The sequence below is a fragment of the Grampus griseus genome (assembly GCF_964374135.1).
Source record: "Grampus griseus genome assembly, chromosome: 2".
NCBI lineage: Eukaryota > Metazoa > Chordata > Mammalia > Artiodactyla > Delphinidae > Grampus > Grampus griseus.
This window is the reverse complement of record NC_139018.1, coordinates 15,438,484-15,452,926: the sequence shown is the minus strand read 5'-3', so window position 1 is coordinate 15,452,926 and position 14,443 is coordinate 15,438,484. Positions and strand designations below refer to the sequence as shown.

Sequence of the window (14,443 nt, the reverse complement as noted above, 5' to 3'; positions counted from 1 at the left end):
TTTGTGACAACACAGATGGACCTTGAGGACATTATGCTAAGAGAAATAAGTCAAACAGAGAAAGACAAATACAGGGTGATTTCACTTATATATGGAAACTAAAAAAACCCAACTCATAAAAAAAGAGAAGAGACTGGTGATTACCAAAGGCAAAGCGTGGGGAGTGGGCAAAATGAGTGAAGGGGATCAAAAGGTACAAACTTCCAGCTATAAGATAAATAAGTCCCAGGGATGTCATGTACAGCATGGTGACTATAGTTAACAATCCTCTATTATATATTTGAAAGTTGCTAAAAGAGTAGATCTTAAAGGTTCTCATCATAAAAGAATTGTAACTATGTGAAGTGATGGATGTTGACTAAACTTACTGTGGTAATCATTTCATAATGGATAAAGATATAAAATCATTATGTTGTACACTGAAAACTAATACCATGTTTTATGTCAATTATACCTCAGTAAACCTGGATGAAAATACAAAGCATGTGGTGGTACTAACAATGTATGATTCCTGAGGTTACATTATAAAAGGCATTCAATTCCACCTCGTTCTCTCTTGAAGCGCTTACTCTGGAGGAAGCCAGCCATGTTGTGAGGACACTCAAGCAGCCCGTGGAGAGATTCACATTGGCAGGAAATGAGGTCTCTCCCCAACAACCAGCTGCAATTTGCAAGTCACGTGAGGAAGCCATCTCAGGAGCAGATCCCGCAGCCCCAGTTAAGCTCTCAGATGACAGCAGCCCCAGCCAACATCTGACCATAACCACTGGATGACTCCCAGACAGATGACACACCTAAGCCATTCCTGATTTCCTGATCCACAGAAACTGTGAGATAATCAACACTGATCATTGGTTTAAGCCACTAAATGTTGGAGTCACTTGTTACACAGCAATATCAACCCTCCAGGAGGGAATGAGCATGCATCATTCTGCCATCTGACATGGCCATGAAAACATTTTCTTTCACACAGCATCTGGTAAGACTAGTTTGTATCTCATGGAACACACCTTGGGAAATGCTGGTCGATAACTTAACAGTTTATAAAGCTTGTTCACATTTATTCTCATTTGATCATCTTAGCAAATGTGAAGCAGGTGTTACTGTGCTCTTTATTTTACCCAAGAGAAAACTAAGGCTCCAAAAGCTTAAGTGACTTGCCCGGGTTCACACAGCTAATAGAATCGGTAGAACAGTAACTCAGGTTAAGTATTATGATTCTAAACCATGTTTTTTCCTCTGTTTTTTTTCCTCTGGTTTGATTAAAACAGTCTAGGTTTTTTAAACCTGGAATAAGCATATGGGGAGTCTAAAAGAGTGCCAAGAAGGGGGGTGCTCTGTGGAATAGGCCACCCTCCCAAATGATCTGGAGAGTGAACCAGATGCTTCTGAAGCATTTGGGAGCCAGAGCCTTCCCTGACTTCTACAGAACAGGGGCCCCTTCAACCGTGATGATAACATACTGCAGGTACCACTCAGGGGGCTCTTATGACAATCTAGCACTCTTCTGAGAGCTTTGTATAATATATATCACTTCATTTGATCTACATAACAAATCAAGGAAGTACAGGCTGTCATCATCTCCACCTTACAGAGGAGGAGACCAGGTCACAGAGAAATGAAGCAACTTGCCCAAATCAGCCACTAATCAGTGATGGAGCTCAAATTGGGACCCAGGCGATCTAAGACTATCAGGGCGTGAAGGGGCCTTATCAAGCAATGTCCCAACTCTCTCCTTTTCCATAAGAATGGAAGAGCTGGAACTAGCACCTAGATCCTCCCACCCTAAGCTCCTGTAATGTAATGTAGAGGTTGGCACCTAGCCCAGAGGCTAGGTTCAATGAATATAACATGCATTTATGCCTGTCAAGTTCTTTTAAGGAGGTATATGCTGAACCCACTCTACTAAACTGCTTCCCATATAGCCTCAAATTCCACCATGAGAAATGAATGCCTTTGGCCTAAAGCAATATTCTCAACTGGTGGACTGAATGTTCAATTGCCCAGTATCACATGATACTGAGCATCTCTATTTAACCTATCAGGCTCATATCACATTAAATTTGGTAAGTTACACTACTTATCTTTATCCTAAAATATTTAATGTGTTATTTGGGGGACCCACAGGGCTGTTCACACATTAGAAACTCATTTCTTGGTAGTAAAATTGTTGCTAGTTTGTATGTCAGAATTACAAATATCAGCATTTTAGCCCATTCTGCAAAGGTCACCATGACTTTCAGGCTCTCTATCTCTTGAGCAAACCTGCAGTGACTCTTCAAGCATCTCTTTTTAAACTGTAAACACTACCTTTGCCCCTACATTGGGTAGTTGAATTAAAAAAATCAGAATCCTTTGCATAAGAGATAGCATTTGAAATCAGAACTCTGTAGAAATCATTGGGGGCGGAGGGAGGGTGGAAGGGGGAGAATAAAGGAAGGAAGGAAAAACAGAAGGGAGGGAGGAATAAGGGAGTTCCCTGTGATCACATGATTTATGTACAGCAGTGGTTGACTCTACAAATCCTATACTTTGCCACCGTTCCGCTTTGTTTCAAAGTTCCCTCTAGGGAACAAGAAAGTGAAGTAATTGGTAGTACGGGAACTGGAATCCCCTGAAATCCTGCTACCTAACCCTCCACACAACCTGTTCTGCCCACCCCTATCTGCCTCCCTGGCTCTGGGAATAGAGGAAAAAGAGAACACAGCTCCCCTGTGACCACCCCCTCCCATGCCAATGGTTCTGGCCCTCAACCCCCAGTCCAACCTACAAGGAAGATAAGAATGTCAGCTTTCATTTTCAATTCATAGTACTCAGTCCCAGACACTTACAAGGGAGAAAAAAAATCTCACACTGTGTCTGCAAACCACAAATCAATGTTCTAGGAAGTCAATGTGAGGTTTTTGTTTCTCCATTTTCTCTCATTACCCGGGATAACAGTAATTAATGAGCCCTGATACAGTAAAGTCTCTGCTGAGAGGACCACTAACACCAGAGCCCACAAGTGGTCAAAAGCCCTTTGACTCCTGTGAGAAACCTGCCAGGTGGGTATAACCAACATGGTGCTGGGGCCACGTTGAGGTAGATTACATAACCAAGTCATGCAGAGCTGAGCCCCTAACCACCTCTAACCCTTGCTGGCTCGTCCAGTAAGTGCCCTTCATAACAGAACCTGAGAACAGCAAAAGATGGTCACTTTTATTCACTCTGCTGCTTCAGCCAAGGGAGCTGTCCAAACTGAAACTTCCTAATTGGCTTTCAGTAAAATGGCTTCCTTCTATTTCTTCACTGAACTCTCTAATCCCCCACGGGCTAAAAGTAAAATGAATCCACTTCCTCAAAAAAGGTACATTTTATTTTTCTTACCAACAGTGGGCCCCTAGCACTGTGCCTACATTAAACACCGTATTTCAGTTGTGGTGAAATGTCCCAATTTGGGGCAAGATGTGGATTGTGTTCTTGGTTTTTTGTTTGTTTGTTTTTCTTTGCAGTACGCGGGCCTCTCACTGTTGTGGCCTCTCCCGTTGTGGAGCACAGGCTCCGGACGCTCAGGCTCAGCGGCCATGGCTCACGGGCCCAGCCGCTCTGCCACATGTGGGATCTTCCCGGACCGGGGCACGAACCCGCGTCCCCTGCATCGGCAGGCGGACTCCCAACCACTGCGCCACCAGGGAAGCCCTGGATTGTGTTTTTTTAATGCCTCTGATTTAAGATGATGCTCATATAGAGCCTGCTATGGACTGAATTGTGTCCCACATACCCACCCCCAAAAAATTCATATGTTGAAACCTAAACCCCAAACATAAGTGAAGTAGGGATAGGGCCTTTAGGAGGTAATTAACATTAAATGAGGTCATAATGGTAGGGTTCCCATTCAGTAGGGCTGGTGCCCTTTAAGAAGAGGAAGAAACATCAGAGTACACTCTCTCCATCATGTGAGGCAAGAAGATGGCCATTTGCAACCCAAGAAGAGAGCTCTCACCAGACACCAACTTTGCTAATACCATGGTCTTGGACTTCTAGTCTTCAAAACTGTGCGAAAATAAATTTCTGTTGTTTCAGCCACTCTGTCTGTGATGTTTTGTTATGACAGCCTGGGCAGACTCACGGAGAGCCAAAGTACAGATGTTTCAGAAACGGAGTGGAATAGTAAAGTCGACCTACCCAGTTTCAATTCCACCCAGTGATCGCTGGGATTGGCAAAAGGGTGATGAAACTCCCTTGGACACTGAAAAAGAACCGGAGCCAAACCTTGGCCCAGACAGTCTTTGGAACATCTTTCCTCTTTACTTTCTAGGATAATTGTGGTGATTTTGGCACATTATTAATCCCATTTGGAAAGCTGATCTCCTGAAAGTTGGATATTAAATCAAAAGATTATTTTCTTTCCAGAAAATCTAAGCTATACAAATGTGTGTTTGGAAACACATTAATAAAAATAGCACTCAACTGAGCTTACAGGTTGAGCACGAGTCATATACACAAGAGAGCAAAATCTCTTTTTAACCAAGAGAGCAGAAGCGGGATCCAAGGGTCTTCAATGAACTCACGGGATAAAGCGCCGGCCAGTGAAAGTACAACCTGAAGAAAACCACATCAGCTAAGGGCTCACTGATCAACCGAAAGCCTTCTTCCTCTAAATCTCTCAGAGAAATCTCTGAAATACATTTTTGGATAGGAAAGAATGGGAGAGTGTGGAATGGACAAAAATCCTGGGAGGGAGGAAAGCTTGAGGAAAATTTCCTGGACGTAAGCATCAGAAGGCCTGGGTTGGCCCCAGCACTGCCTGTTGGCAGCCTTGGGCCCTCATATAAATCATTTACTTGTTCTATTCCCATCAGTAAATCTAAGAGTTCAATACTGACAAAAATAGGGTTATTTAAAGAACAAATGAGGGCTTCCCTGGTGGCGCAGTGGTTGAGAGTCCGCCTGCCGATGCAGGGGACGCGGGTTTGTGCCCCAGTCCGGGAGGATCCCGCAAGCCACGGAGCGGCTGGGCCCGTGAGCCATGGCCGCTGAGCCTGCGCGTCCAGAGCCTGTGCTCCGCTATGGGAGAGGCCACAACAGAGAGAGGTCCGCCTACCGCAAAAAAAAAAAAAGAACAAATGAGATAATTTGTAAAAAGCGTTCTATAAACTGAAAGGTGATACACACATAAGATATAGGCCTCTCTGGAACTTTGCACTCAACTATGCACTAAAAATGCAGCTTTAAAAAAAAATCCAGCTCCAGCTCTAAGGCTTTGCTTCTTTCTTAAGTGGATTTAACTACCTAAAATGAGCTGCACACCAGTGACCAACATGCACCAAATTATTAACTGGACACCAACCGTATCTTTGTCAGGCTACATCTGCCCACCCACCTGCCCCACTCCTGGTGAGAAGGCAAACAGAAGGAAAACAGTCTGCTGGAGGCTCTGGAGAGCTGGGAGCTTGCAAGGAAGTGGGAATATCAGTGTCCTGTCCAACACTCCATTAATTAGGGATATATTATCCTATTCTTATTTGTCCTTTGCCATTTGTAGCTTAAAAGAGTGCTGGAATTTCCATCATGCTCGAAGCCTTAGAGATCCTCTCTGATCCATCCTACATACATTCAGCAAAAGGTTATTGAGCATCCACTACGTGCCAGGCACTTGCCAGGGCCTGGGATTAAGACAGTGAACAGGACAGGGAACATTCTTGCTTGTTGGACTCATGCGCTAGCAAGTGAGGCTGGCATCAAAGGTGACACATGAGCAAGTAAGATGGTTTCAGATCATGACAAGTACCAGGAAGACAACTGAACAGGAGGCGTAAGAGAAAGCGATAGGGCTGGGGAACGAGAGGCGAGGCCTTCAGATGGGACAGGGAAGCCCTTGCTAACAAGGTGATATTTGAACTGAGATTTAAAGGATGGAAAAGAGCCAGCCACGCTAACATACATTTATAAGCAATGGAAAGTGCAAGTGCAAAGGCCCTGAGACAGGAACACGTCTGATCTATTTGAGGAACAAAGGGAAGCCAAATGGTCCAGAGGTCAGCTCAAGGGGGATGTTGAAGAGATAGGATCAAAGAGGCCATGTCAATGGCCTCCTTGCACATGGGAGGAAGGTTAAGCCCAGAGAGGCTAAGTGAGCAGCCCAAAGTCACACAGCTAATTATTGCTACAGCTTGTTTTAGAAACTAATTCTTTTGCCCCAAAATTGAGTTTTTTACACTATAATGATCTGCTTGCCTCAAGCTGTAGGGATATTGTTTGCTGATCTTACTGGTTTTTAAAAACTTTTAACATACATCAAAGCAGATAGCCAATCCCAGTTTTCAGCAGAAGATCATCAACAAGTGATCCCAGTGATTTAAAACGCATATAAATCCTGCTATGAAAGCCAATACTTAGTGCCAACCTACTTTTGTGTAGGTCTTCCACAAACAGTCACTGTGTGTTAAAGGCTTAGCTTTACAAATATGGAGGAAGGCCATAGCTCACCAGAGAATAATCATTTTACACTTAGGTCTGATTTTTGCACCTAAACTTCTTAACAGTGCTTTGCTTAATTCACCCAAGTGCAATCAAAACCACTCTGTTCTCAAACCACCTTCATTTTGTGCTATTAAATTGTCAGGTAATAGGGCTATAAGCAAAACATCATAATTACAACTTCCTTCCAAAATCGGTGAGCACAGCCACCTGAAGGTGCAAGTCTGTCTGTTCATTCCAGAATTCTAAGGAACTGTCCCTCCTCTTTTCTATTATAATGCTAGGGTCTCCTTCATCTTTCTCTTGCTAAACACATTTGGTCTATGTAAACCCAAACTTCCAAAGAACAGACCCAATGTCTGTCCAGTAGCCAGTGACTACCCGCCCCCCAGAGGTAGATGCAGAGATAATATTTGGTTAGACAGGTTAATGGAGAAAGGAATGAGTGAGAAAGACTGATTTACTGCCTCACCCTTCTCTTCCTCTTCCCCCACCTCCTCCTCCTACTCTCTCTTATGCTCTTCCTCCTTGAAAGAAGCTTCTCCAGTCCCTGAGCTCTGGGAACCTCACCAGGCAGGAGCCAGAGGTGCAATAACACAAGGAACAGACGGGAAGAGTGTTTAAGGGCCCATATTTTAGTCTGACCCCACCACCCACTAGCTGTGTGGCCTCGGATAAGTTACTCAACCTCTCTGTTCCTCGATTCCCTCACCTCTAAAATTAGGATCATCTCTTCTGTCTATGATTAAATAAAGAACATTAAATTAATCTTCTGGTTAAAGAATAATTAATAATACATAAGTTAATAAATAATTTAATTAATTCATTAATATATGTGCACCTAGTTCTATGCTGGTGTGAGATATGGTACCCTCACTCCCCACTCTCTTCCTGCCTCCACCCCCTGGCTAGGAAAGACTACTGTCACCCACACCTCCAGGAACAATTGTGCCTAAGTCAGACAGAGCACACTACTAAAATGCAGCTCAGTGGTGTCCTGATGGCAATCAAGGGTCAAACGGGGACAATAACACTGTGCCATCAGATAAGTACTATGACAATAACTGTATGAAATTACGTACATCAAACACCTGGCATGCAATGATTGCTCACTGAATGCTGTGACTTTTATCGGGGTCTTTCCATTTTTAGCATCATCGGTTGTGACTATAGACACTACTTGCATGCTTCTTCACTGTTTTAGGCTGTAAAATGTGGGATTCATCTGTGTTTATCACTGTGACATAAATAGATAGAATGATGATTATATAGAAATGTATTTTAAAAGCCAAGGCAAGCTTCACAAAATCGGCCCCACAGCCCTCCCTATCAGAGCTCCTTGAAAATAACTGATCTGATATTTTAGACAACAGCCCACTTGACCCATCTCTTGGATGACTCAGAGACGTCTCCCACTCAACAAGTCCTGGGCTGAGCTCCTGAGTTTTCCCTGAAGACTAGTCCTGCCCTGGCTGCCTTCCCAATCATTCCAACTACTCCACATCCACACCTGATTCACACAAAGCCTGTAGATTTTTGTACCCTCCCTCGCTCCCTACTCCATCCATTTTTCCATCTCCACAGCCACCACCATGGTCCACACTACTATTGTATCTGGTCCCTCACATCCACAAGAGCCACATGGCACTTGTTTTGAAACTCAGTTGAGATCATGTCGCTCCTCAGCTTGAAACACTCCAACCTCCCAATCCACAATTCCGTCCCTACCTGCAACAACACGAGGCTTTGGGATCAGACCCTATGGATTCACCAGCCACACCTCAAAACACATGCTCTCTTGCTCTCTGCTCCAGCCATGGAAGCTTCCTTTCAGGTCCTCAAATATACATGCTCCCTCTGCCTCAGGGCCTTTGCACTTGCTGTTCCTTCTTCTGCAAGTTCCCATCTTCATTAGCCAATTAATCCCTACATATCCTCCAGGTCTCAGTACAAATATCTGACTATCTTCCCTGACTATCCGCCTCCCGTGGTTCTTGTCAGTCTCTTCCATCAGACACTTTCTTAAAGCCTTGATGCTCTTCTTCATGGAACATGTATAAACTTGTAATTATGCACTTCTGTGCAATGACTGATTTAGGTCTGTATCCCTCACTATAAACTCCAAGAAGGCAGAGCTTTTGTCTGTAGTATTCTGACTGTATTTCCTGTGCCTGGGACAGCATTTGGTTTGTAGTAGATACTCAATAAATACGTTTTGCAAGGATTCCTCCCCCCCCAAAATAAGAAAACAAACAGACAAAAAACAGGCACACTTCCATATTTCCAGAGATCTAGAGACAAAATAGAAGGTCTGGGTTGCACTTAACAGCCCTGGTTGTATTAACAGCACTGGTGTTAGAATAGGAAATGTCTCTTCACTCTGTCTTCAGTACCCAGTCAATTCCTAAGACATTTATTCAACAATGACTGGGTTTCCTCTTTTCCAGTCTGGAGAAAAGAAGAAATGCACTCATAAAAAAAACACTAAACACACACACACACACACACACACAGATACATACACATCAAATAAACAAATTTCAACCCCAATTCACACAGAGGCGTTGCCTCGCCCAACTCAGCCTTCAGATGAGCTAAGAGAAATGCTTGTCAAAGCATGACAAAAGCAAGAGCATTCTTGTCAAAACTGGACAGGAGGTTTCAACTTGTTCTGTTCCCATAGTGATCACTCCCGAGAAGCCTTAACATCTATATGCTAATTACAGACACCCTGGACAACCCTAGGCACACACAAATCTGTCTAAATCACTCCCTTTTGCGCCCAGGGGCCACTGTGCAACATTGGTAAAAGCTTGTAAATGACACTACTACTCGGGGCGTGCTCCCCTCCCCCGAGCCCTTATCTGCCCCACCCTTTTTGAAAACCACTCCCTCCTCCCCCTTCTACTCCCATCTGAGCCAACCTAGCTGCGTGGTTTGGTAATAAGATTGAGTGAAGATTTGGAAGGCCCCGTGGGCTTCATTATTCCGCATGCCCTAGAGAAGGGCCACCTCCAGGGGCTGTTGCTGCGGCTCCAAGCCCCACTTGCTGCCAGGAAACCTTTCCCACTGAGGACACCCTGCCAGGCGGTGCAGCTCCAGGTCCAGGGGGAGGCACCCCACCCATCTGCCAGAGACAAAGATCACCAGAAACAAAGGACATACACACACACAAAGTCAGAAGGAAATATCGACACTTGGTGCGATTTCAAGTCAAACACCCAGCTTGGTGTATCTTTAAACAGATTTTAAAACAATCCAGGAGGGACACTGATTATGTGATAATGACAGGCGCTATCTGGGCTTGGCACCCACGCTGCCTCCGCCCTCCTCCCACCCGCGCTGCAGTTCCCAGGCGAATTTTCCAGCCTCAGGACACAGGCCGCCAGGAGCAAGTGTGCTTCCAGTCAAGGAAGCGCGCACACGTCGGAGACAGAGGCAGGGCCCGGGCGGTCAAAAGTAAGAAATACCAACCTTTAGGATCCCAGTTCACCTGTTTTCTTGGAGTCTCGATTGGAAATTTCATTGCTCCGTTGCCCAGAAGGGGAGGAAATGAAAAGGATCGAAATAATAATAAAGTCCTCAAGCTTTATACGCCTCGGTACAGCAGTCCAACAAAACAATTTCCAAGGATGGGGGAGCCTTGGACTGGGTCGTGGAGGAACCCCAGAGAAAGACAAGTGGAAAAGATTTGGCTTAGGAGAGAACTGGAGACTGCTTGGGTGTTTGCACCGGTTGAGGGGTGGCCAGCAGCAGCCCCTCGGGTAAAAGGAAAAGTAAGACCAGCGAGGGGTGGATGGAGAGCGACGCTCGGGAAGATGAAAGAGCCAAGCTGCTTCCCAAATGCGGCGCCGGCAGGTTGGGGGCCGAGCAGCCGGAGGGCCGGCGCGAGGGAGAAGCCCACCGCAGTGTCACTCCAGCCCCTGAAGGCGTGTGCTCACACACTCCCGCACACACACACACACACTCTCACACACTCGCCCGGGCGCGCGCTCGGGCGGGCACGTCAGCCTCGCTCGGCCGCGCAGAGCGCACAAGCCCCTCCCCGGCCGCGGCTCCTCGCCCCCGAGCGACGCCCCCAACTCCCCACCCAGCGAAAGCCATTGGACGTAGGGGTGGCGCGGCACCCGGGGAGCGCGCGGCGAAGACTACCCTCCCCGCGGCGAGCCTCAAAAGCCGCGCCACGCGGGAGGGCGCGGAGCGGGAAGAGGGGCCACGCCAAGGAGGCGCACTCGGCCACTAGCGCCCGGCTGTGGACTTGCCGGCGCGTCTGCTGGAGGTGGCGGGAGGCGGCGGGCGCGGCGGCCCGGAAGCCGCGGTGGGGCGGGGAGCCGGCGGCAAGCGCGCCGCTACTTACTGGCTAGAACAGCCGGCGGGCGGGCGGGCTTGGAAGCGGCCGCGGCGCGCTCCGCGGAGTTGCAGCCGGAGACACGCTTGGCTGCTTGGAAGGCGCTGCAGGAGGCGGAGGAAGGGCTGCGGCGGCCCCTCCGCATACCTCTGCCTCGAGGGAGACCTCCTGTCACCGCTTCCACCCTGGGCGCACCCCCACCTGCTTTTCTCACCTCATGTTTTCACTCCAGTCCTCTCCCGCGCCTGGTCCTCCCGCCAGCACCCGAACCCACGTCCCCAGCGCGCTCCGAGGAGGCCGGTGCCAGCCATGAGCCTTTTGTTCTGGGACCGCTCCGCGTCGGCCGCGCTCTCCCCGCCCCGGGAAGCTCACTCCCCAGGCGCAGCCCGGTCCCTTCCCCAACCACCTGCCGACCGGCCGGGGCCTCTGCTCGGAGGCCGGGGTGGAGGCTGGAGAGAGGCGCCGCCACCCCTGAGGACAGCGGAGTTGCCAAGACTTGGCGGCCCCGGGAGCCCGAGGGCCCGGCAGGGGCAGGTGCAAAGGAACCCCAGACATGTTCCCGGAAAGAAGCTAAACCTGGCGCATTCCCCCTTCCCCCACTCACACTGCCCGCTCCTGAAGCCGCACAGGGGCTTGCGGTGGGACCTCAGTGTCCAGAAGAACCTGGTTGTGGTGAGATGCTCTTGAATGGGCTACTCGAAGTACCAATAAAAATAATGTTTACAAATTACTTCGGATACCTAACGACAGAGACCTGCACAGAGTAGATGCTCAAGAAATGCTTGCTAAATGAACGCATGAACTGCATGAAGCAGTGTTGGACAGGAAGTAGTTTAAGTTACTGTCCAGTCACTGTCCATTTTACGTATATCTTGAACCCCTTCTATGTGCCATCCCTGTGCTAGGTGCTGGCGATATGGCAAAGAGCCAGACTGACATGGACCTTGCCTCCATAGGGCTTACTGTCTAGTGCCATGAGGTCGGGTTAGATCATCGTTGCCTTTACTTAAGAAAGGGAAAGTGACTGTTCAGCCTATTCCCAAGCCTGCCTTCTATGGCCCTAACTGCCTACGCGAGCATTTGCTCTCAGAATGTATGCCGCTCTATGGCACCTTGAGGCTTCGGGGGAGCCCTGTGTCAGCAGCATCTTTCTCATCATCCATCTCCCACTGTCACATCCAGGCTTCAGAGTTACACGGCAAGATCCACTGAGGTCCACTGTCATCTGTGAGAAGGGTTGGTAAGTGCTTTGTAACTGAGCCTACAGGCTGCTGGGGAGTTCTCTGCAAATCCCGTCAGGCAAAACTGGTACTAATCTGATGGCACTATTCTGACTCGGACCTTTAGGCAGGTGCGGGTTTCCTAGGTGCTTCAAAGCTACCTTCTCTGGAACTCTGTTTCCACACTTTGCTCCTCTCTACTAGAAGGCTGAGAGGATGGATGAGACCTGGAAAGAAAACAAAGAATGACCGCTTCTCCAGCCATGCCCCCAGAGACACCAGTATATATGTAAATTCTGCTCCAAAACCCAAAGGAAGCTGCTTCCACGCTCCTACGAAAGCCTTCAGAGCCTCACTCCTCCTCCACTGCTCACAGGCAGAAAGGTGCCAGCCCAGTCACTGCAACGCAACGTTATTACCTGCATCAGAGTCAGAGAGAGGCCTCCACAGAGAAAGGTACCCTCTCTCCTGAATCCTCTGAGGATGCGGAGGCAAGACTGACATCTATCAACTGCCCTTTCACCTTCTCATACTTCTCTCCATTCATCTTCCCTATATGACATAGAGGAAGCTCCAACTGGCCTCATCTTGCAGATGAGAAGAGCGGGGCTCAGAGAGGTAAAGGAACACGCCCAGGGTCACAACACAGAGATTCAAACCCAAGTGAGCTCATCTGGTCCCTGGACCCATGAATCTGACCTTGAAGCAGTCACAGGGGTACTTTTGGGTAATGAAGATCTGAGTACAATATTTTGTAATACTTCAGATCCTCCTCCTTTGCAAAATGAATTGGACTAACTTAGTGCCCTGGGGTCTACATCGGGGAATTAGTTCACTGTCCAAGGCAAATTCCCATGGCATGAAATGCAGCTCAGGGTACATCATTCAGCCAACCAAGAAACATTTATTGAGCATCCCTTGTGTGCAAGACAGTTTGCAGGTTTTTGTCAGAAGTTATTTGGCCCCTGGAGAACCTTGCCCAGAAATGCACCAGCAGGATGATTATTGGGGGGCCAGGCGATTTGGAGCAGAATCAGGGGTCTGGAGTTCCTGATGACTTGCACTAGTCATCAGCTCTTAGGATCATCTCTCTGCTAAATCACTCCCCCCTTTCCCATCCCCAACCTCTGGGGCTTCCCTCACCTCCACTTTTTCTCCCTTCTCAGAATGTGGACAAAAACGAGTTTGTGGGGGAAAAAAATCTACCAAAATTAATTAATTACTTAATCCCAGCACCCCCTCCCCTAACGTGCCTGAAATCAAGCCCAACTCCTAAATTGCGTATTTGGAATGGACTTCGGGCCGGAGGATGGGTGAAAGGGAGGGTGGCTCGGGGGAGGATGTTCGGAAAGGGAGGGGGCAGGGAGGGGAGCCCCCTCCCAAGACAAACATCTTAGCACATTAACCCTTTGTGCTCCGCAATTCGCTTCCATCGCCTTCAGTTCTACCTCTTGGTTCTTACAGACTTGATTACACTTACCCCAAGAAGGAGGAAAGAAGTGGTCTGTGTAGAGAAAAAACATCCAAAACAGATGCCGCGCGGAGCGGTTCCCTCTCCTTCTGTGCCTCCGCAACTTTCATGGCTGTTGCTGCGGGAGGGTTAAGTCTGGTGGAAAGAGACCGCCGCGGGCTCCTGCGGCAGGAAAACAAAGCATCCTGGCGCTAAGTCTCCCTGCACCCGCCGAGCCCCGCCAGAGGCCCCGGGCTGTCGGCCACCGCGTCCTGGGCGCATTCGGTGGTAAAGGGCGCCGCGTTCCTTGCCGGGGATGCGTTTCTGCGGGCCGCCCGGGTCTCTGCAGCTCAGAACCTGCAATAGTTGTGGCACCACTTTATTGAGTGCCGTCGAGCCCGGCGTGGAAGGGCTGAGGAAACCGGAAACCCCCAGTCATTTCCCGCGAGAGAAAGTTTCCCGCGAGTTGGTGGCTCCTTTACCCCCTCCCCACGCCGCAGCCCGGAGTGGGTGTGAGGGCGGACGGATGCTGCCTGGCACGTGGGGAGTCAGCCTCTCCGAATGACTGGCAAAGAACAGCTCTGCCAGGGGAGAGGTGAACACAGGATCGGGGTGAGGCAGGAGAAAGTCCGGGACAGCGAATCGCAGGGAGCGATGGAGCAGCTTGGGAAATCCTGTTTAGTGTTGGTTCGGCAAACAGAAGCGGGAGGAGGACAGATCTGATTAGAATCTACTTCGAATTCGTTAATCTGCCTTGGATTGTTTCCCTTTGGTTTCACCATTCCGCCTTGAGGTCCGGAAGAAAACCCAATCTTGTATGGTCTTTCTCATTCCCAAGACACCTGCGAGTCCTCTTCTCAAAAGAACTGCAGAGAAATGTCCAGGTCATTATTGTGAAGATATTCACACACACACACACACCCTGTGTAGACGCACTCAGTGGTAAAACTGATAGGATTATGCATT

The 14,443-nt window shown here is 48.4% G+C and overlaps 1 protein-coding gene across 2 annotated transcripts in view; it reads right to left on the bottom strand.

Annotated features, from left to right (window-relative positions):
* KCNK10 (potassium two pore domain channel subfamily K member 10) overlaps window positions 1–13,550 on the bottom strand; it is a gene marked incomplete at its 5' end in the record, with an annotated part of 139,860 nt that extends 126,310 nt beyond the window's left edge. Inside the window, one exon of one of the 2 annotated variants that reach the window (XM_082681699.1) lies at window positions 13,508–13,550. In XM_082681699.1, the coding sequence (XP_082537825.1) occupies window positions 13,508–13,550 (43 nt within the window). Of the gene's footprint in view, window positions 1–9,933; window positions 9,986–13,507 lie in introns of those variants that run through there. The other variant, XM_082681698.1, reaches the window with a different exon arrangement.
* Window positions 13,551–14,443: the final 893 nt, after the last annotated feature.